At 42.2% G+C, this 21,475-nt stretch overlaps 1 protein-coding gene across 6 annotated transcripts in view; it reads left to right on the forward strand.

Annotated features, from left to right (window-relative positions):
• Window positions 1-2,369: 2,369 nt before the first annotated feature.
• The window catches only part of TFDP1 (transcription factor Dp-1), a 47,642-nt gene continuing 28,536 nt past the window's right edge, over window positions 2,370-21,475 (forward strand). Inside the window, exons 1-3 of one of the 6 annotated variants that reach the window (XM_049834094.1) lie at window positions 2,370-2,432; window positions 4,158-4,242; window positions 16,812-16,878. In XM_049834094.1, the coding sequence (XP_049690051.1) occupies window positions 4,231-4,242; window positions 16,812-16,878 (79 nt within the window). In that variant the 5' untranslated portion in view covers window positions 2,370-2,432; window positions 4,158-4,230. Of the gene's footprint in view, window positions 2,433-3,146; window positions 3,239-3,282; window positions 3,304-3,575; window positions 3,598-3,815; window positions 4,243-16,811; window positions 16,879-21,475 lie in introns of those variants that run through there. The other 5 variants (XM_049834092.1, XM_049834093.1, XM_049834095.1 and 2 more) reach the window with 5 other exon arrangements.

A 21,475-nucleotide genomic window follows, 5' to 3' on the forward strand; every position in this document is an offset into this window, starting at 1 on the left:
TTACCAGCGCCCGGTGGGAAAAACTTATTGACGGTAGGGACAGTGGAGACTAGGAGAACAGAGGAACAAACTGGACAAGGGTGTGACCAGAGTGATTAGGGACAAGGGCTCCTGCCTTGGGGGACAAAATCTAGGTCAGGGAGTGGCAACACTTTCAAGGTTACGGTACTAAGCTGTATTTTTTTGTTTCCTAAAATAGAGCAGGAATTTGAGAATTAGGAGATGCTACCTCCCAACCAGGCCAGATGCTGACAAGCTTTTCAACTGGTGCTAGGTCTTTATTTAAGCCAGAAGCTAGCACAGGTCCCTCCTCTGTTCTGGAAGCTAGGATAGTTATCTTAGTCCCTACAAATCACAGTTGTTAATGAATTATTTTATACTTCTTAATTCGTAAGTTTCTGCCAATTTTGCTTTGTGCTAGAGAAGGCAGAAGGTTTCTCTTCAACCCCAGACTTTTTCAAAATGGCACTAGTCTCTTAGATAAACTTGAAACAGCAGAGGAAATGCTTTGTGTCATAGCGCAGCCATTTAATTCTACGTTTTTAAAAGCGTATTTGCTCTTCTTGTAGTCCCTTCTCCACCCTGGGCCAGATGTACCCTGTTGAGGGTGCGTTCGTAGAGACTGCAGGAGCTTGTGCAACAGTTTTGTTCGACAAGAATTAATGTAAAAAGGGGTGTGGGGGGAGTGTGGGCAGGGACTTGAGATAGATAGACAGTTTAAATCCACAGGCACAGTATATATGACCTGGAGGGTGGAGAGCAGCACCATCAACTGGAAGAGATGTTGTCTTTTGGGATGAAGCATTTTTTCCGCAGCTGGCTTGGCGTGCTCCATGTTTTTCGTGTGTGAAAGTTCTTGCCCCTTTCTGAAAAGTTATAAACGTGTTTTCATTATCACCTTCTTCCTTTGATGTCCATGCCATTAAGCGTAGTCAAGAATGATGAAATGGGGTAATAACGGTCATTATCAGAGCAGGCTACTGGATGAGCAGCCATGGAACCCCAGAGCAGCATGCCGGCGGTTACTGTGAATGAAAAACTTCAAAGATTGCCGTTTATCAAGAAAATGGAGGTAGTTACGGTTTCCTCATTATTACAAATAACTCCTCAAAGTCTTAAAAAAAAATAAAATAATATTGAGTAAGTTATGCAAGTAACTAAATGTGAATCTAGTCAGCTGAGGAAACGCATCTTCCCTGGCACCCGTGCTAGGTTGTTCTGCTGTTCCTGGGTCGCGGTTCTGCTGGTGGTGCCTCCTTTCCTAGGCATGCTCAGGAAGGAGCATGATTTTAGAGAAAAAATGGACTTTTTTTACTTCCTGCTCCCCTCTTGGTCGTGTTATCAACAGCCTCGTACCACACAGGCTTGGTATCGCGTGGAGAAGCGTGTGCAGCTTCTCCCCCCCGCCCCCAGCTGCCATCAAATACTCTTATGTCCACTCCTCTAAGCCGGACCAGCTTCTGAGCTGTTCTGACTTTGCTGCAGTTCTCGGCACGTGTAGCGGGGGCTGTAAGGGTGGTTTTTTTCGGCCAAGAATTACATCACTCTTGTGTAATTACATCACACAACCGTTGCGAACGTGCACTGCTTCTGCGTCCGTGGCCGCACACAACTGGCCTAAGTGGCACGCACAGGTCTTGCGAGCTGGAGGCATCGGAAAGCGCGAGCACCGAAGTGTTTTTTTTTTGGTGTGGGTCTGGCCTAATTCAAGGTTGTGAGCGGTGGTCGCCTGACAAAAAAAACTTTCCCTTGGATTACCGTAAAATCCTAATTTTAGCAACCAACCGCTGTAAGACGACTTGCTCAAGTAACGGCCGGACCAAAAAAAAAAAAAAAAAAAATACCAAAAACACGCGATGAGGAAGCAGCGGCAGGATGTTGTGGCAACCGACCCGCACCGCCCTGCCCCACCGGCACCCCGCGCTCCCACCCTCCCGACACCAGAAACCCCCTCGGTTCCCTCGGCCCGGGTTCCCTCCTCGGCCCGGGTTCCCTCCTCGGCCCGGGTTCCCTCCTCGGTCGTGAGGCGGCCCGGCCCGGCCCCAACCCTCCCCAGGACGGCGGGACCAAGGCGCGGTCCGCGTTCCCCTCAGCGATAAGGAGACGGAGCTGCCCGGCGCCTTCCCGCTCCCTCACAGGGCGGCGCGCGCCGGCGACCACGTGCCCGGCGGCAACAGCAGCAGCAGCCGGGGGGGGGGGGGGGGGGGGGCGAAGAGCAATCTCGCGCCGATGCTTCCCGCCCAGCCCGCCCCTGTAAAGCGCCGCAGGGCGGGGAGTCGGAAGGCGCGAAAAAGCGCGCGCGCATGCTCCCTTTCCCGCCCCGCGGCGCGGCGGGCGGTTGGCTGTAAAGGCGCCTCCGCGTGTGCCCGGGGAAGGCACGCTGCGGCCGTGACGTCAGCGCGCAGCGTTACGCCGGTGGGACGCACAAAAGTGTAAGTTTCAATTTTTTTTTTTTTTTTAAATTTTTTTTTTTTTTTCTTCTTCCTCCTTGCCAACGGCGGCGGGGCGGGGGGGGAGGGAGAGAAAGAAAAAAAAAAGAGAAGGGGAAATTAAAAAAAAAAAAAAGCGGCGGCCCGCTCCCCCCCCTCACCGGTGCCGGTGAAGGGGGGAGGGGGGGGCAGGTGTGAGGGCGAACGATGGAAGCGGACCGGCGGGGGGGGGGGGAACTAGAGGCGGGCTGGGAAAGTGACAGCCCGCCGGGTGAGACACCCCCACACCCCGCTCCTTCACCGCCTCCTCCTCTTCCTCACACCTCCCCCCCCCCCCCCTAACCCCGGGGCGGTCCCAGCCGCCCCCACCCCGCCCCGGTTGCCGTTAGAGCCGTTGATCTCCCCCTCCCTCCCTCCCCCCCCCCCCCCGCCGTTTGCTCTCCACACACACACCGGCTCCCTCCCCCCCCCCGCCTCCCCGCTCGCGCTTCTCCCGCCTCCCGCGCGCGCGCGCGCGCGCTCCCACCCCGCCGCACATGTGCAGTCGGGCGCCTCCGCAGCGGCCAGGCGGGCGGGCAGGAGGGTTGTCTTATTTTTTTTTTTTTGTGTGTTTTTTTTTGGTTTTTTTTGTTGTGTTTTTTGTTTTTGTTTTGGGGGGGGGGAGGGGCTCCCTGCTCCGCTGCTCCGGTTCCCTGTCCCGGGCGGCGGGGGGGGGGGGGGGGGGGGTGGGTGAGGGGTGTGTGTGTGTGTGTGTGGAACGTCTGGCCGTCGGGGGATGGAGCCGGTTCTCTCTACCTTCGGCCGCTCAGGTGCGGGCAACGCGGGCTAGGCTTCTGCGGCGAGGAGGAGGAGGAGGATGGGGAGCATCGGGACGGTGTGTGTGTGGGGAGGGAGGCCGGGGGGGGGGGGGGGTGTTCGCTGCTGGCGGCGGGGTGCGGAGGATGGGGACGGGGTGGACCTCCCGCCGCTCCCTCCCCCGGTGCCGCCTGGTGCGCGGGCGCGTTGTTCGTTCCCCCCCCCCCCCCCCCCCCCCGCCGCCGCCGCCTTCTCCTCCGCCGCCTTCTTCGTGTGCCCCCCCCCCCCCCCCCCTCGCCGCTTCTGAGGCGATTAGCGCGGCCCCTCGCTGCTGAGGGAAGGGCGGCGCGGGGCTTAGGGCTTTGCCCGGGCGGTGAGGCCCTGGTCGGGGGGCGCGGCGGGCGGGCGGGCGCTGGGTTGCCCGAGGCGAGGTGGCGACTGGGCAGTCTCTGCCTCTTGGTGCAACCGCGGCCCGTCTGCCTGCGAGGAGGAGGAGGAGGAAGAAAAAGGGGGGGGGGGTGGTTTGCAAGGCCCTGGGGGGGGGGGGGGCTGGCTCCTGGGGCCTACTTGTGCCTGCGGCTGGAAATGGGGGTGGGGAGGAAGAGGAGGAGGAGGCCGAGGAGGGAGTGATCTCTTTCCCCGCCGCTTCTGCCCGCGCCCGCCTCTGCGGTGTTGGAGGGGGAACCCGGCCGGGGTGGGCTGCCCGCCAGCACCGGCTGGGAGCTCACCCCACACCCACACCCCCCCACTCCCACCGTCGGGAAAGGGGAGTATTTCCAACACGTGAGGGGGGGTGGGCTTAGGGGGTGAATTGGTGATGACAGGAAACTTTTTCCCTGCTAAATTGTATTTGGTGGCAGGCAGTAATTTCAATTGTAGAAACTTTCCCTCCTTTCGTTTTTGTAGCTGATGTTGTCTTTGCTTGCTTTCTAGAAAATAGCATCGTTGTCTCTGTGTTCTGCAGCCGTCAAGATTTTAAGAGGACTGATTTCTAGTCTTTGGTAACATGGCAAAAGATGTAAGTATGTTTGTAGCACGTCATATGGGCAAGCGTAGCTCGTAGAATATTTTTGGGTTTATTAGTGAAAGCAAACGGGGTCATGCTTTATGATAGCTGGCATTGATGAATATATGAAGCTTACTTTATCTACATTGTACATCAAGCCTAGGCTGTGTTTTCCTGTAGATGTAACAGCATAAAACAGCTTCAGATCAGCAGCCATTTTTTCAGAGTAATTAATCTTAAGAATTCACTATGCTCATAAAAGCATTTGGGCCATTGGCATTACATGTATCCGTACTGAACGCTAAAGCAGCTTGGTTTTGAATTGGATTTGAAAAAACTCAGCAAATACTGTTCAGATGACAGGGTTGTCGTTGACTAGTGTTGTCAACTAGCATTGCCTTTCTTGTGTTTGAGGAGGCATCATATATTCAGGGGAGTGAAGATGGTTCAGTCTCTGTATGTGTTCATTGTTTTGTCTCTGTCTACCAAAAGATGCTAGTTAGTGTCTGTAAAAACGGACTTTGGGCACTTTCACCACAGACTTCCATTACCTTTGATGTTAAGGTTAGTGGCTTTGATTCTGGGGGCCTACCTTTTGAACCATGCTTGCTCTTTACCCATTCCAGTACTTTTTAAAAAAATAATAAAATTAAACAGGTTCTGCTGAAGATGTAATTCATTGTTAATGCCTAATATAATTGGGCTTTCACATCTCCTTATTGAAAATAAGACAAGATACTACTCCATATTCAAATTGGAATATATCTCCCCTTCAAAAAAACCCCACCAAAACCCAAAACAGCAGCATGCGAGCTAAGGGTAAGTGATACAATTCAAATTCTTAAACAGCAGGTTACAATCTAATGCGGACTGTTGTGGCTTTCAAATAGCGAGAATTTCCATGAAATAGTGATTGGTTTAGCAAATTAACCTTGCAGAGAATTTTAGTAGCTCAGAAGGAACTGAAAAACATCTTAATGTGCAGAGAAGCAACCAGAAGTACATAGTCACTCAGAGCTTGCCTGGAAGAGATAAGGGTGCCAAGTATGTTACAGATAGCAGAGTTCAGGGAATGAAAGGCCGTATAAGCGGGAAGAAAATGAAAGAGGAATGTTAGACTAGGAGATGAAATGGAAACAGTTCAAAGTAATTGAGGTACTAAAGTACATTTGTTTAATATAGCTTTTGGGAGAGAGATCAACTGAGTGAAGAAGTGCTAGCACCTGGAAATACGGGTGAATATCCTGGAAGGTCTAGGGGAGCAGAGTGAGAATAAGACATTTAAGAACAAACCTCATTGTTGAAAGATCTAGCTTATTCTAGAAAAGGGAGTAGTTAAGGCAGGAATAACATGCGTGATAGTAAGCTTCAGAAATGGAAGAAGGCGCTATGGATAGGAAAATAAATTGCTTTTGCTATCTTTATTACAAGAATTAATAAGCTGAATTTGGAAAAATGGAAATCTAGGTCAGGTTTCAGGTAAAATTTTAAGTGTACTTGAGCACTGGAACGGGATAGCTAGAGAGGGTATGAAATCTTAATTGGAAGTATTGTCTAACCTGTTCTTAAAAACCTCTACACATACTTAATTCTGCCTCGGGGAAGAAAGATGTACTGCTTACCTTTTTGCAGACTGTTACATACCCACCATTACATGATGTCTAAAACGCGTAGTGAGTGCTGGGAAATTTTAAATTTCCAGGTCTGATTGTGGGCCCTATTAGGTTTGACTTAATGCTGGACAGCAGAGATACTAATTGGTGTAAGACTTTTTGGATTTTCAGAAGGGAAGAGAATTATTCCCATATTCTTTGTCCAAAATCCAAGTTCTTTTCCCAGCGAAATAATGGAATTAATCATGATAGAGACAGTATCGCTGAATTCCTGGGCACTGAGTCTATGAAGACCTGCACTGCTGTAAATTTAAACATCCTGACATGGAAATATGGCTGTGATTAATGGCTCACTCTTCCGCAATGTCACCTATCAAGTGCACTGACCGTGAGATGTAGTGGTGAAGAAGATGGCATAGTTGATGAATGCCCCCACCCCTTCCTTCCCTTTTTCTCAGCAGAGCTGAGATGGCTCAACTGTGGTTAGGGCTGTGCTGTGCTACCATGTTAAGTCGGGGCTTCAGGTGGCATTTACGTGGCCAAGCAAGCTTCGGTGCGCTCCAGCCTGGGAACGCGGGCTCAACGTGCGTCCCACTTACTCTGTGCTGCTGGGGCCAGTGCTTGCTCTGGTGACCGTGAGTGAAGCAGGCAGCCCTGCAGAAGAGGAAAGTGTGGAGCTGGGGCACTGCAAGAGAACATGCTCCTACTGAACCCCTCCTCCCACCTGCAGCAGGAGAGCACTTCTTCCTTTTGTTGCTCGCTTCCAGCTCTTCTTCTGATACCTCTTTATAAAAGAAAAACTATAATTTGAAAAGACCTGTTTGAAAAGTCAAATACGTGTAAAAGTTTGCAGGCTGGGACTTCAATGGATAATTGAGCAAATGGGGAGCATGATGGGGAATACGGGCAAACCCAATGAAATGTTTTTATAAAGGATTAAATAATTACCAAAGTACTGAAAAGCATTGATTTTTTTTGCAAAATACTTTCATTTCCTCGGTAGTGGTCCAGAAGCTATGAGGGGGAAGAAAAAAAAGATATGGTCATGTGTAGCACCTTGATTAAGAGCCTGCAGGTGGAGTTTAGAGCATAATGACAAGTAATGTTATGGCTGGATAAGTTGAAAAATAATAATGGAAAAAGGTTTGTGAAGGTTAAAGTATCTGTGGGTACATCAACTTATTTTTTTGAAAACTCTTACATTAAGAGTAGGGGATCTGGAATGCAATAAATGAAAAGGTGGAAAAAGAGGAGCAAACTCATTTTCCAGTGTGTTCTGGTGATAGTAATGACCATAATCATTTTTGGCTTTATGTAAATGAGCATTGTGTGGAGCTGAGAAGCAATTCTAAGAGAATTGGGCAGATTGGCCATGGAGTATCCCATTCAATTGAGAAGATCTTAGTTACTAGAAAGACTTTACTTTTTCTGTGATTTAAAGTAACAATGAAAAAAAACGTGTGGACGAGAGAACACCAATTGCGGTATCCCAAAGACTTGTGTACCTTGGGAGTGGGATCATTCTATTGCTTGTCACAGGCCAAATGACAAATGAAGTTGAGGTCAGTAGTGTTGGGTACAGTTTGACGTGTACATTTGCACTGTATGGGAGGTTTCTTGGTCTGAGGCAGAGGAAGTCATTACATCTCCAGAAACTCCAGCTTAGCCAGTATTCCTCTTTCTGGTTAATCAGTGCCATTCTCTAAGACTTTGCTGAGTCTACTGTAAACTCTTCCACTGCTTACAAATGTGGCACCTTCCAGGCAGGAGCTGGAGGAGCCAGCCGTACACACTGAGGTCCTTGGCTGCCTTGTGCTGCTCACTGGATTCATGGGATTAATAGTTGGGGGGCGGAACACAGTTCCCTAGGTGGAATGGTGACCTGTCCATCCTTGGCATGCTTAAAACTAGGTAGGATGCAGCATCAAAAGAAGGAGCAGGAATGACTGTAGCAAGAAAGTAAATTTGGTAGCTTAATTTTTTGTCTTCCAACTCCCAGCGCAAGACTGAGGACTACTTGCTGGCCACTTTTATATTCAGTTATATATTGAGAATTACCTGTAAATTAAGACGAGAAGTACTTTTTTAGTATCAATGGGTAACCTACCTTCCACCACTAAATAAACAGTTTCTGTAGTGTAGCTGAAGATCCATCTTGTGGTGTGACCCTCTTTCTCCTCTCAGTTACTTCTGTTGCAAATGAACTGTTGAGGGCCTCTCAAGCAGCCATAAAGAAAGAGAAGCTTGTGTCTCTTTTCTTGAAGACCCACTGTTAAATGGAAGAGAAGAAGCAGAAGTTGCTTGCAGGAGCTGGGTCTGTTAGAGGGGATAGTCCAATGCATGGTGTTACAAGCAACCACTGAGGAGAAAGGGGCTAGACAGAAGGAATGAGTAAGATCCATTCTGAGCTCGAAAATTACGTATATCGAAATAGATGAATTACGTAAATTAAATACTCTCTATAGTAGCGGTTGCTTATGATTGTTTCAGTTGTTCGCTATTACATGGACTGTTTCCAGTCATTAAAAAAATACATAATTGTTCATGAAGAACATGCGGTTGAAAAATAATTTGGTGTTTCACAAACTTAAACTGACATACCACGGTTAGCCTTCAGAATTTCTCACAGACTAAAATGTGTTTCTTGAGAGCTGTTCGTCTGGAAAGCTCATGCATTTTACTGTTCCATAGGTTGTTGACAGTAGCGTTGGCTTTGGAACCATTCGTTCTAAAATTGGATTTTAAATTTTTTTTAAAATTATGTTTTATTCTACTGTCTTTTGCTTGAATTACTTTATGTGGGATTTTTCTCTTGATCTCTAGTTTGCATAAACTTACTGTATGTCTCTAGTATTTCATAGCGCATTTATTAATCTCGCTGAGTAGTAGCTATGGCTCATGTGTCTAACTTTGTGCACATGTGTAAATCTGAGGACACTATGTAAGAAGTTCTGCCTGCACAAAGTTCAGCCCTGATCTGACGTTACTGTTTAAGAGATCGAGAGTTGTAGGGATTAGTGTTGATTGATGGTATATTTTAATTGAGTATTCAGAATACACTTGGGTATGTAGTTGAATCCAGTGAATTAATTTCACATCTTAATAAATATTTTGCTCCAAGAATATTTTTTAAAAAATACAGCAAGCTAATTTCTTAACGCAACTTTACTGGATGGGTCAATAGGTCTGTTAAATTTGGGGAAAGAAGAAGATCTGCGCTTCTGTATATTAATTTTGCCAGAACACCACAAAAGTTTTACTTTTTAACAGCTTTCATGTGCTGCTTCTACATCAATCTTGAGGAAGTCTTTGGTCTGAAAAAGTTACATTTGGGATGGATTAAAAAAAAGAGCCTAATGGAAGTAAGAAAAAGATGTACTTTGGCTCTTTTTTACTTGATGCACTTTCAATGCCTAGAAAGCATTGAAAAGTCTTCAAAACTTTTTTCAGACTTTTCTTAAAATACCAGCATGCGTTTCTCCTTTTATGTTTATTTTTGGTTATGTACTGGGAATTTCAGTGAGGCATACTAGAGAAGTAAAGTCTTTAGTGGATCTCAAGTGGTTCATGCACCTTTTTTTGATACCATTTTAGTCCAGCCAGTTCTCGGTAGCTTGATCTATTTCTATTTGCCTTTAGTGAGTTCTGATGTGCTCAGAAGTTTGCAAACTGAAGATCAAATACTATGAAATTAGGTCTTCTAAAAAGGCATCTCAGTCTGAGATTTAGAATATTGTTAAAAGTTTTTTTTAGATATGCTTTTTAAAAGAAGGCAGAAGGAAGGTGATCTTTAAGCTCTCCTTTTTACATGCCAAATACACAATAAGAATTTCCCTTTTTTTTCCTGTGTTGGTTTGTATTTATAAGTCAGAAAGTAGCAACTCAGAAGTTGCCTGTCACCTTGCCAATTTATTTGTGTAAATAAAGCATTTTCTTGTAGACTTAAAGTGTTTTAACTTCTTTATTAATCGTATGTGTTAGTTAATGGTAGTGGCTCTATATAGATACATATTTGTAGTATTACTGAGTAAATATGCTGTGCTGGCAACTTAACATGCTAAACAAAAATGCATCTTTGAAAAGTGAAGTTATACTAGGGATCACTTACTTCAGTGTTTGTATTTGCTTGCCTGGATATCACTTAATGGAGATTCATTGTGGCTAATGAGAAGTGGGAGGAAAAATGGGCCAGTCTGTGCTAAACATTCTCTATGTTGAAGCAGTTCTTGGATGGATAGCGGACAACTTGGTTTTAAAGGGTGACAGTGGTCCATATCCCAAAAACCGCTGCCAGCTACTTCTCTTGTGTTGTGTTGCTTCACATTTGCTAAGCGTCCCAGTATTGCATTAATGGTTACACAGACTTGCTTGAAAATTACTTCGTGGGCTGCTGTAGCCTTGTAATACACTGATGAGGAGGTTGGTGAGGCAAATGGTTTCGGAATGGGTCCTGTTTGACATTACTTGTTGATTTCGGCTGTGGTTCAGATGCTGTTGAACAAACTGCTGTAAAGATTTGATTTGGCTGGAAAAACAGAAGTCTGTTAAGGTCAAACCTAGAATGGCACCCGGAGCTAGTTGTGGAAGTGGCTGCTGCTGGTACCTCCCTGGACTAAATACTCATATGCAGAGGACACAAACAATGATTTTTTTATTTTATTTTATTTTTTTCTTTCCTCTGATTCGTTTATGTGGTAGAAGTGGCAAATCAGTGCTTTGGTCATGTTCACCCTAGGAGTCTCGTATTCAGTTTTGCTTCATTCTTACAGCTTCACAGTTACTTTTGGGGGTGTCAGCTTTAAATTTTGCAAGGATTGTATCACTTGGGCAACTGAATTACTGTAAGAAGCAAGACAGTATAACGATTTTAACTCCTGTGGTATTTTTGATCTGTGTGGCTGCTTAGACTGGACCACCATTTGACTCATCTTCAAAATTAATTCTTTAATTTTTGCTGAATTGTAGACATGTTGCTCTGTTCAGAAAGAATAGCCAAGGAAGCTAATGGTCTTGACATATCCTGCAATAAGGAGACCTCAGGTGTCATTATGTATATACTCAAGTGTCCAATTTACGTGCAGTATCAGTGGAGCCTGTATTCAGACCAAAGATTGACAATGCTTAGCTGAGCTACTAACCTGTATTTAGTTTTAACCTTCACAATTCTGTGTGATCCAGATCTTTAACTCTAGTGCTTCAATTATTCCTTGATAGTTAAGGTGCTAATAATTCAAATATACTTTTTGAAAAGCTGATTTCTATGGTATAGCTCATTGCAGAGTGGTTGACAAACACATTAATCTTGAAGACGCTGCCATGAACTGAGGATGTGGCATGATCACTGTTTCAGAAGAAGGCTACTGAGACACAGTAAAATAACGTCTGAGAATTTTGCAGGGTCAGACTCCTATAGACTGACTTTAAGGTAATATAAAAGAACTTTTATGCAGGAAAGAATAGTTCTCACTGACTTCATTTGCAAAATGAAATTCAAGTGTTTTAAATTAAAGAACTTTCCTTTCCTGCAGTCCTCTACTTCATATCTTAATTGCCTTTTAATTTTTTGTGAAAAAATGAATTGGATGTCCCATAAAAATAGTCTCCTGCATTTACATGATGATTCATTCCCAGAGCATGTTTGCTCTGGTCCCTGAATGAGATGAGATGAGAATCCAGTGGGAAAAATAGTGTATTATCTTGTTACAAATGACATTTGCATACGGATAGGGGTGAAAGATGAATTAAGGTTAAGCAGCGTTATTTCTGTATAAGCTTTTCTCCACTTTGTAGCTGTGCTAATTTTCCATTGTATGTGTTCCTGATATTAAAATAAGGCAAACAAAAAAACCCCTACATTGTCAGTGAAGTGGCACATAGCAAAATTGCATGGCATAGGGCCTTTACATTTATTGCCTACTCTTAAGCAGTAAAATGACTAGGGATTGTCATTCTGTATGGATCAAGTTAGGTGCAGTTTGCACAAGATGTGTGGTTGGTTGCTAGTAGGCTTTGTAGGTGCCTGTAGACAGCAGAGGCATCCTCCTGATGCCCTTGACAAGCTCTGGGAGGAAATGTACTCTAACGAGAATACTTTTCCTTCCCATTTTCTCCATTTTCTCAATCTGTCTTTACTACTTTCCCGATTTATTTTGAACTTCTCAGTCTGAGTCCCAGCTTATTTACCCTTTCAGTCATAGCTTAGAATAGATTGTATTCGTCTTCCTGGTTCCCATGTTCCTCCCTTCTCACAGGATCTGATCTCCTTGGTCTATTAAAGCTCTCTTTCAGGTTCTCATCAGTTCTCTTGCTTGTACTTTTTCAGTGACTCCCAGTTTCTTTACCTCAACTCTTAATCTGCCATCTTCCATCTGATTTTCTAGCTCACTTTCTGTCTCTTTCCCAGTCAGTCCCCAAATGGTCTGCTTTTCTGTCTGTCCCATTCTGACGCCCATTCTTTAACACCCACATTGGCACCCACATCTCTTGTTTTGTTGTCAAACCCGGTCCTGTGCCTCAATCTAGTGGGCTTAATCTGCTGTTAGCACCTGAAAATTTCTATTGTGACAAAAACTTTTTGGCAAATACCTCTGTTAACATTCTCTCTAGCCTTTTTGCTCCTTTCAGCTCTTTTTCAGGGAGCAAGATAGAAGAGTATTTCTGTGGCACCCACCAAAGCACCCTTCTGTTCCCCATATTTACTTAGCCCAGAGTAGTGGGGAGGACCCTCCTCTACAGTTAAATCTGAGAGACCTAGCACATGTACTTGCTCAGTCTCATTTTTGTCAAACTTCTTGGTCATGCTTTTATAGGTTCCTTGTCCTTCAGTCCAAATTCAGCTCGAGTATTTTCTGTTTAGTTTAAAGGTTTAGTTAATAGTTTTATGCCAGTTTTTATTAAGAAATTGAGTTGCAAGTCTGGGAAGCTGTGGAAGAAATTACACTTCCGTTGTAAGGGTGTTGAGCTTCTAGTGCATAATTTCAGAGACCACAAATATTAGCTTGGTGGTAAGATACTAAATTATTCTATGATTGTCTGCACTAAGGGATTTTTTGAAAAAGTTAAATTCTCTGCATTTTTTAGCAAATCTTGTTTCAGATTAACTTTGGTCCCAACAAAAAGATATTTCCCAATTTACTGACTTTCAGGCTGAGGGCACTTGTACTGCTTTTCAGCTTTTACTTGTAAACAAAACAAAAATAGACTTCCCAGTCCTTAGGACTGATGATGATCTCGTAGCAGGCCAAAGCTAACCACAGTTGATTTTTTTTGATATGTTTAGCCTGTCAGTTGATTACTTTTCCTTAGGTGTTCTGAATGATGTGATGACACAAAGCCTAGGTGATGGTTGGGGTCTCCACTCCAGGATAAAGGGTGTATCTATATCTGTTGCCTGTTCAGGATACTAAGAGTTTCTTTATGTAGCCATAGAGAATATGCATATACATAGCCAACACGTGTCTCTGAAGAGGAAAGCAATGCTGAATTGTGAAGTTGCACACACTTAATAAGCTTTCAGAATCGAATATTAAGAGCATGATATTATTTCAAGCAGCCCTGGTGTTAAGATCAAAGGAATTAATACATCTTGAAATTGAGAATCGTGAGAAGATAAGAAGAAAACGTTATCATGTGAAAAAAATCAAAATCAAAATACCTTGTTACAAGTAGCTTGATAAGGCCTCAAAACTACATGTATTTTCCCATCAAAAAATAGACTTTCCTTGATGTCTAACCCCTCATTAGCAGAAGGTTACTTTTCCATTGGGGAAAATCAGATATTTCTTGCTGGTGTGGTGGGTTTTTTTTGTTGGTGGAGTGGGGGTTGGGTGTGGGTTTGTTTTGTTTTGTGTTTGATGGGAATGTGTGACTATGATATACCTAATGGGAGCTTTGGACACATTTTCCTCTATTTTCTTTCTTTCTTTTGGGCACTGCACTATGCTAGATAGGTTATGGAGGAGTAATCCTGGTGTCTCTCCTCCAAAATAACCTGGCTTGAAAAATAGCGGGAATTTCTTCGAAATACACACTGAGAGATTTTTTTTTTGTCTAGTGTTTCCATTTTAGAATAAAGACACCAGAATTTCATATGGGGTGAAAGTCTTGCTTTTCAGTTTTCTCTCGCCAGAAGCTTCTATCTGTGACTTGAGGAGACTCAAAACTAGTGATACGTTCTGATAGCCTTAGAAATAAATAGCATATCCGGAAGTGTGAAGAGCATACTGAGGCTAGAGTAACAGAATTTTCACTAGAAGTCAGTTTTTGTTGTGAGTAAAAGCAGCTGGGGGTGCTATTTGCTGTGGGATTTGGTAGTATTATTTCCAAATAGTTTTCTTGGAGTCTTTCCTAGGCATACTCTTACGAATGAGTTGAATATTTACCAGCCATTTTAACTGCTAGAGCTGAACTTTTGGTAAGACACTGGTGTGGAAAGGTGGTGGAGCCGTAACTGCTGTACTCTTCATCAGTGTCGTGGTTCGTGAGGGGATTCTTCTTGTTCAGTGATTGCTGTTGCTCTGATTTTTCCCAAATTGTATTCTCTTACTGATTAAATCCAGTGTTTTTCCCAAATGTTCTCCCATTTGTCAGTGACTTGCGTAATTTCAGTCACACAAAAGCATGGTCCAGGGCATGTAGCACTAACCTGACCCTTTGTAATGCTAGATTAGATTGTGGTTTTTGGAGTTGCATACTGTTCTGGGTAATATTTTTCATTGTATATTTTAATTATGTAGAAGAAAACTTGAAGCTTATGAGATTATTTGATACTGTGTTATGGTGGCTGGTTGAATACTTAAGAATAAAATGAATTAATAGAAATGGTTATATTGGAGACCATTCTAGTTTAAAAAAAAATAAAAATAGGAAGGGAGCAATAAGGAATTGATTACTGAATTGCCTAATTTGCCAGTTACTGAAATAATGATTTGCATTTAATACTTGAATTTGCTGAATATCACAGCTTAAATATTTGGTTTTGGATTATCACTGTAAGTGACATGTGGATTCAATGCAAGTTTGCTTTTGCATATTAAACTGATGAATGGATTTAATAATCCAAAATTATTAAATTCATGTGCTTCTAAAATGAAAGACATTATAGATAAAAACAGCCATTTTCCTGGTGGTTCACTGATTGCAAACTCAGTATATTAAATGTCTTTCCAGTCTCACTGATATCTTTTGATCCTCATGGAAAAGAGGATTTGCAGGAATCCTTGAGTACAAGCCTCTTCTTTCTGCTGTTGAACAGAAACTGAAGTACTGCATTTAAAGAAATAATGAGACTGCGCTTCCTGTGTGGTTTAACACTCTTGTGAAATAGAGGTAGAATGGGAGTACAATGTAACACTTAACCCAAAATTGATTTTCATATAGCATGGTGGGTTCCAGTGTTCTGGAATGTTGTATTGCCATAGAGTGTAGCTCTAGTAACGTCTTTGCAGCTCTGATAACGTCTTTGTACATGATACTGATTTCATGTTGATGAGTATACCTTCTTTCTTTGAAAGTGTCTGATATAGTCTGTTGCCCTGCTGAATTACGTAGTAAGTGTGATGAAGAGTTAGGCTTATAAAAAGTTCTGGTGCCTGGGAATAGGGCAGTAGAACTGTCATTTATTCAAATGGACCTTTGAATCCTTACTGTGGGCAAGATGGAGAACAGGCAGGGTTTGTGTACTGGTAAGTTGTTGCAGTCTCCTTAAAACAATGCTATTTCATTACTTTTGGGGTGGAAATTAGGAGAATGGAGGACAGAACTGCCACAGACTCTTCATTCTACCCATCAGTTCCACTGTCTCCTCACGTTTTCTTTGTGCCACCAGGTCCTCATTGCTGCCATGCCATTACAGGGCACTGCTCTTTATGCTTCCTTCAGCAAAATTTCTCTTCTGCTCGCTTCCCACCCTGTCCCCAATGCTTGGTCATCTTCTTTTCCCCCCCTTGCCTTTCACTGAGGAGAGAAAGTTTCCCCTCCTGTAAAGTTCCCCGTCTTAAGTTGCTGTCACACACCTGGCTGATAACGGCACCACAGCATCCTCTGGTGGCTCGCTTAGTTTGCTGAACTTGTGGCAAATCGTAAATAGAGCTCTTCAGGTAGACTTTTAAGGGAAAAGCTTTGCTGCTGACTGATAGCAAACCACTTAATTGTCTCTTGAAGATCTGCAGCAGCCTGCAAATACCAGCGATGCACAAAATGCAGCTAGGGACTTTTCAGCCTCTGTAACACCACATGCTAAATTATGGTTAAGTGCAAGTGTTGACTTTCTTGCTCTTCTTTCTAAATGGAAACTGTGTGTCCTGTGTTTGTTATTTTTTTGGAACTCTTTTGTCTGGAGATATCAAGGAATTACCGTGTCAAATGTTTTCTACCCAGAAATTAATAGTATTTTTAAAAATAACTTCTACTGTGAGCTTTCTCAAAGAATGGTGATTACTTTATAAACTTGTATGTCATCCTATAGCTCTTTTGCTTAAGACCTTCATATTCTGATCTTTAAAAAAATAATAATTTAAAAGCTCAAGGTTTTTTTTAATGCTTTTCTTCTGATTAAAATGGCTTAAGGCACTGTACCACCTCTACTGGTTTTGCTATAATACTGTTAGCTTCTGTGGTAGGTAAATGGTATTTACAAAGGGAAAGGTGTAGTCGCAAGTGTCAGTGGTTCTAATTAGAATGGTGTTCAGCTATCTGTTAAAATAGTGCATGTACACAGTGAGGCATTAGTTAGGACGCAAAGTAGATGTAAACTGATTTTCTGCTTGCTTTTTAAGAATATGGTATTTATAAAATAAAAATTTTAAAATTTGGCAAATACTATGCCACAAACAGTGCCATTACCTAGCAGCAGATTTGTGACAAAGAGCGAGTGGTAGCAGCAGAGACTTCTCATACAGTGTCTTCCATCTTTAACAATAAAAGGCTATCTGTGTTTGTAAATTTAATAAAAGTTACTTTCTTTTGCAGGCTGGACTAATTGAAGCCAATGGAGAGCTTAAGGTGTTTATAGACCAAAACCTAAGTCCTGGAAAAGGTAAGAACACAATTTTTAGTAAGACTCTCCATTTCTTGATTTTTTTAGTTATGCTTATTACTGGCTTTAAACTGCTTTCTTAGCATAGTTTTTGTAAAGCTTAAGTTACATGTTATATAATCAGCAAGCAAACTGCAGATTTTCGTGGTTTATAATTGTCTTTAAACTGCATGTGAAGTTCAGTGGTGGTTTGTCATCCCATATGTGATCTTCTCGTTAGTGTAGCTTGTGTGTAAGTATAAACGCCAGGATGGTCTAAAACATCTTTTGGGGCAATGCATTTTAGCAAATGGGAAAAATGCAGGAGTGTAGAAGTTTAAAATGGGTTATGACAGTTTTTATGATGGTGCATCCACAGTAGTGCAAGCCTATCTGAAAAAATATTTTGAACAGAACTGTTTGGGACTTGCAGATAATGGCTGTGAATGTATGATAGTGTAATGTAATCAAACAATTTAATAAAACACAGGCTATAAACTTGAATTTGATATGTAAGCTCAAAAACTAAGAGTATCTAAATGTTTGAGGAGTTAGGAGCTGCACTTTACAATTAGCATTGTTGGAAATAAGAACAGAAGCACCACTGAGTTCCAGTCACCTGCAGTTCTGGACAGCTATGTCATATCACCTCTTCTGTAAACTGATTATGCTGTATGTGAAGATAAGATTTTTGTCCCCTGTATTCTTATGGGAAGGCTGTTTCCGTAGTGAGGCTGTAGAACTATTGTAGAACTGATTTCCAGTTAAGTATATTCTTGCCAGTTTATGCATTTTGCTGGTGGCAGTGGTATTTTTCAGCTGAATAGTTTTCTCCAGTATGTTTAGGTACTCTTTATAAACAACAATTGGGTATCTTAACAGTCTTTAGTTTGGCAGGCTAACACTCTTTCCTAGATTGCTCGTCAGATGAGCTCTTTGTCTTTTCCTTATTGTCATTCTTTGTGCCTAGTTGATTGCTTTCATCAGCTGTCTTGAATGCAAGGGACCAAAATAGTATATATGACTCCGAGTGGAAGTGTCAGTCATATTTGTACAAGAGGTATCAGTTATTTTTCTATGCAATGTCATGTTTGGTTCATGGGCATCTCACAATGGATTTTGGTGAAATGGCCGTTTTCCTTTGTTGTTGCTTCCAAATGATGATAGTTTGGTTTATTCTCGTGTGTGACAGATGGTCTGCTTTGATAGACTGTACTAAGTAGGGTGAAATTTATTAGGACAGCATCACCTCCTGCTTCTTGTCTGATGCTCTCATAAACCTCACTGTTGACAGATCTATTGATTTTATACATTGTTGGATAGTGCTAGTACTCTCAGATTAACCTGTAGTCCAGTTCAGGTGAACTCCATTAGTAGTATTGCTCTAGCCTTTTATATACCATTTCAGGAAACTAATTTAAGCATTTATTTTCACAACCTGCAGAACTTCTAATTTCTGTCACCACCAATTTAACTAACAGGTTTTTTCTAGGTACATCAAGTATTTTATTGGTATCTCATTAGGCTCTCTTTGACATTCCCTTGTCTAAAATACACATTGCTTTACAAAAGGGGGCTGTCCATCTAATCTGCCATGATCCACTTTTGATGGAGAAGGCACCAGGTGTTGAATAACTTGACACTTATTAACTGGTGCACATGTATACTTGTAAACACAGTCACCACCACCACACACACCCCCCCCCCTCCCGAGCAATAAAAGTGTGCAGGTAAATACCTAATCCTTAACAGCTGTACCATTGTCCCTACCCCTCTGGGCAGTAAAAACTGATGGTTTTGTCAGGGCAGATACTTATGGGGACATTTACACCCATGTAGGCGTCCCTGTCTAAGACCCTGTTACAGTCAGTGGAGAGCTAGTCAAAACAGAGTGTGCAGTCTAGACAGAAAGAATTGGAAATGTGAATCTTCCATTATTACATAGCTGTTAAAGTAGAATTGGGCAAAATAGAGGCCATTTCATTGCTTGTAGAATTTCTAAAATAAATTCAAGTGATTAAATAGTTTATTAGCTCCTCCAGTTTGAGAGTTGAGCTCTGTTTTCATACCACATAATAATACAAGCAAACTAAGCTACCCTCTGTTAATTTCTGCACCTCACTGCTTTTAGGAGGAGTTCTGTAAAGTTAATGGACAGAAACTAATTCTTAATATTGAGAAGAAACAACTGTTTTTCTTGGCTTGATGGTTTTATGTTTCTTGCCTCTAACTTGTCTGTGTTTTATATGCAGGCTCTGTAGTCTTAATCAGAGCTTAAAATAGCAAATATTTTGTCACTAAAGTATTCAGATATGTATCAGAATTTATTCACTAAAGTAGTACTCATTTTCTGTTGCCACTTCGTTATAATTTTTAGGTTTTTTGTGTAGTCTTTAAATGTTGGAATTTTAAATGTAACTTGTATACACAAAAGTACTATGCTTTCTAAAAGTAGCTGACTACATTACGTGCCATTATATCAAAAAGTCCAGTCCTCCATTGTCTTGCTAAGTTTGTGCAAAATTTCTCTTAATTTCACAATGAAGAGGATTCAGTCCACAGCAATAGATAAGCTTTCCACAGGGTAGCAGAAGTGTATCTGGTGTACTTCTTAGGATGAATTGAAGGAGGTCAGGAAAGAATCTTTTTGTTCTTTGGTGGTCATCATTAAAAGTGGGGTCCTCTCCCTCCTCTCGCTCCAGATTTAAAAGGAAGGAGCCTTTTCTGGAAATTGGCAGTCAGTCACAAGAAGAGTTTGAGAATACGTTGCATTGTTGATATGGGATCAAATCTCCCCGCTGTGTCAGAAGAGTGGTTCGCTTAGCCCAATCTGCTGCCTCTGACAACAGTAGTAGGGCAGGCTCTTCAGGGAGAATGCAGGAACCTGGCTGCTTTTTGAAGTTCATTCTCCTTATGTTCTCATAGCACTCAGGGTCATTGGATTAATAGTATCAGAGGGTGCATTCCAACATCTTTTCAGAAAAGTCCAACTTCCAGAGACTCAGCAAATTAAGAATGCAACCTCAACAAGAAACTTAGGACTTGCTTCAGGTTCTTCATGCTGCCAGCCAGATGTCAAAGGAGGAGGAACTCAGCTGTCAGAGGAATAAAGGTTTTAGGGCTGTGGTAGACGACAAAAAAAAATTACTTTTCTGCTGGGTCATAAGGACATGCTTGCAAAAACATGGTTTGGGAGAAAGAGAACAGAATATTTTTCTTGAAACAGTTCTTTAACACTTCATCAAAGGTCTATAAGGTGAGTATAGGACTAAGTGGTAGGTATATAAATCAGCTATGAAAGATAAGCAAAGGTTGACACTTCTGGCCAAAACAGGTTATTATGCAACAGTTCTTAACAGCCTGAAAAGCTTTGCTGCAACACTTTCAGAATAGCCTGTAAATGGACTTCTGTAAATTTTTAATCTGCACTGGCAGAAATCTGGGAACTGTGAACAGGTTATTTTTAGACTGAGTTTTGTTAGGGTATGTAGCTGTTGTTTCCTAGATGAATGATGAAGAGGGGACATCTTGCTCAGCAGTTATGCTGAACAGTTATGCTGAACAACCTCCTGTTCAAAAAGTCCTAAAGCTGTAGAATCTGGGAGAGAGAGGGTATTTTAGGGAATTATCTCTGTATGCAAGTCCTATCCCTACATTCATTCCCTGATTATCCACTAATATCCACTGTCAGAAACAGGTTACCAGCCTAGACAGCCTTTTTACTTCAGCTAGTGGGAACATGCTTCAGTCTAATTCATTTTAGAGAGACTGGTCTCAACCATGAACTCCAGATTAGGATTTTTGTTTTAAAGCCGAGACTGACTTTTATTTGTTTTAAGAGGAGAAAATAGTGAAAAAAAGATAAAATAATTGTTTAGTTTATAATGCATATAATTTTGAGTCAATTGGTCATGAACATAAAATACCATTCTAGACAATGCTCTAAAAATTTCTTTCTTCAAAAACATCTTTAGTGTGGAGTAAGAGGTATCAGTCTGTATGTGGTAGAAATGAGCTGGAAGCCTGTGCTTCCCCCAGTGCTTGTGCAGCCTCCAGAAGAGGTTGGGTGTAAATTCACCTGTGTTTTCTGATAACTTCTGTGTATTTCCATTACTGGAGCATAACACCCCATTTAGCCCTGAAAAAAAGTGTTCCATGGAGCTGCTCTCAAGCAAGGTGCAAGTTTTCCCTTGTATTAAGATGACACTGTTGGCTCTGCTCTCTGGAAGAAGATTTTTGCTCTGCCTACTTCTATTCCTTCACCACTGAGAATTTAGTCTAGAAGGCTAATTCTTAAAGTTAAATCTTTGGAAAGTATCAGTGGAACAATACACTGGTTATATCAACCGCTGTTTGATCTAAGGCCATGTTGATTCCTAGATCTTATAAAGGTTTCAGAAAACGTACCATCTAGTTAGTTTTTCTTCTTGATGCAAATACGTATGTTTGGGTTAAATTTGTTTACTATTTGAATATTTGCTAGTCCTTGGAGGAGGAAACTTAGGTAATGAGGGTTTTCAGTATGTTTGGCTCCAAGATGGTGCCGTTGAAAGTCTCTTAACTTCTCCTGGAAGGACATGAGGTATCACATTTACATCTTAGTGCAGCTTTCCTGTTA

Source organism: Accipiter gentilis, chromosome 31, assembly GCF_929443795.1.
Source record: "Accipiter gentilis chromosome 31, bAccGen1.1, whole genome shotgun sequence".
In the NCBI taxonomy this organism is placed as follows: Eukaryota; Metazoa; Chordata; class Aves; order Accipitriformes; family Accipitridae; genus Astur; species Astur gentilis.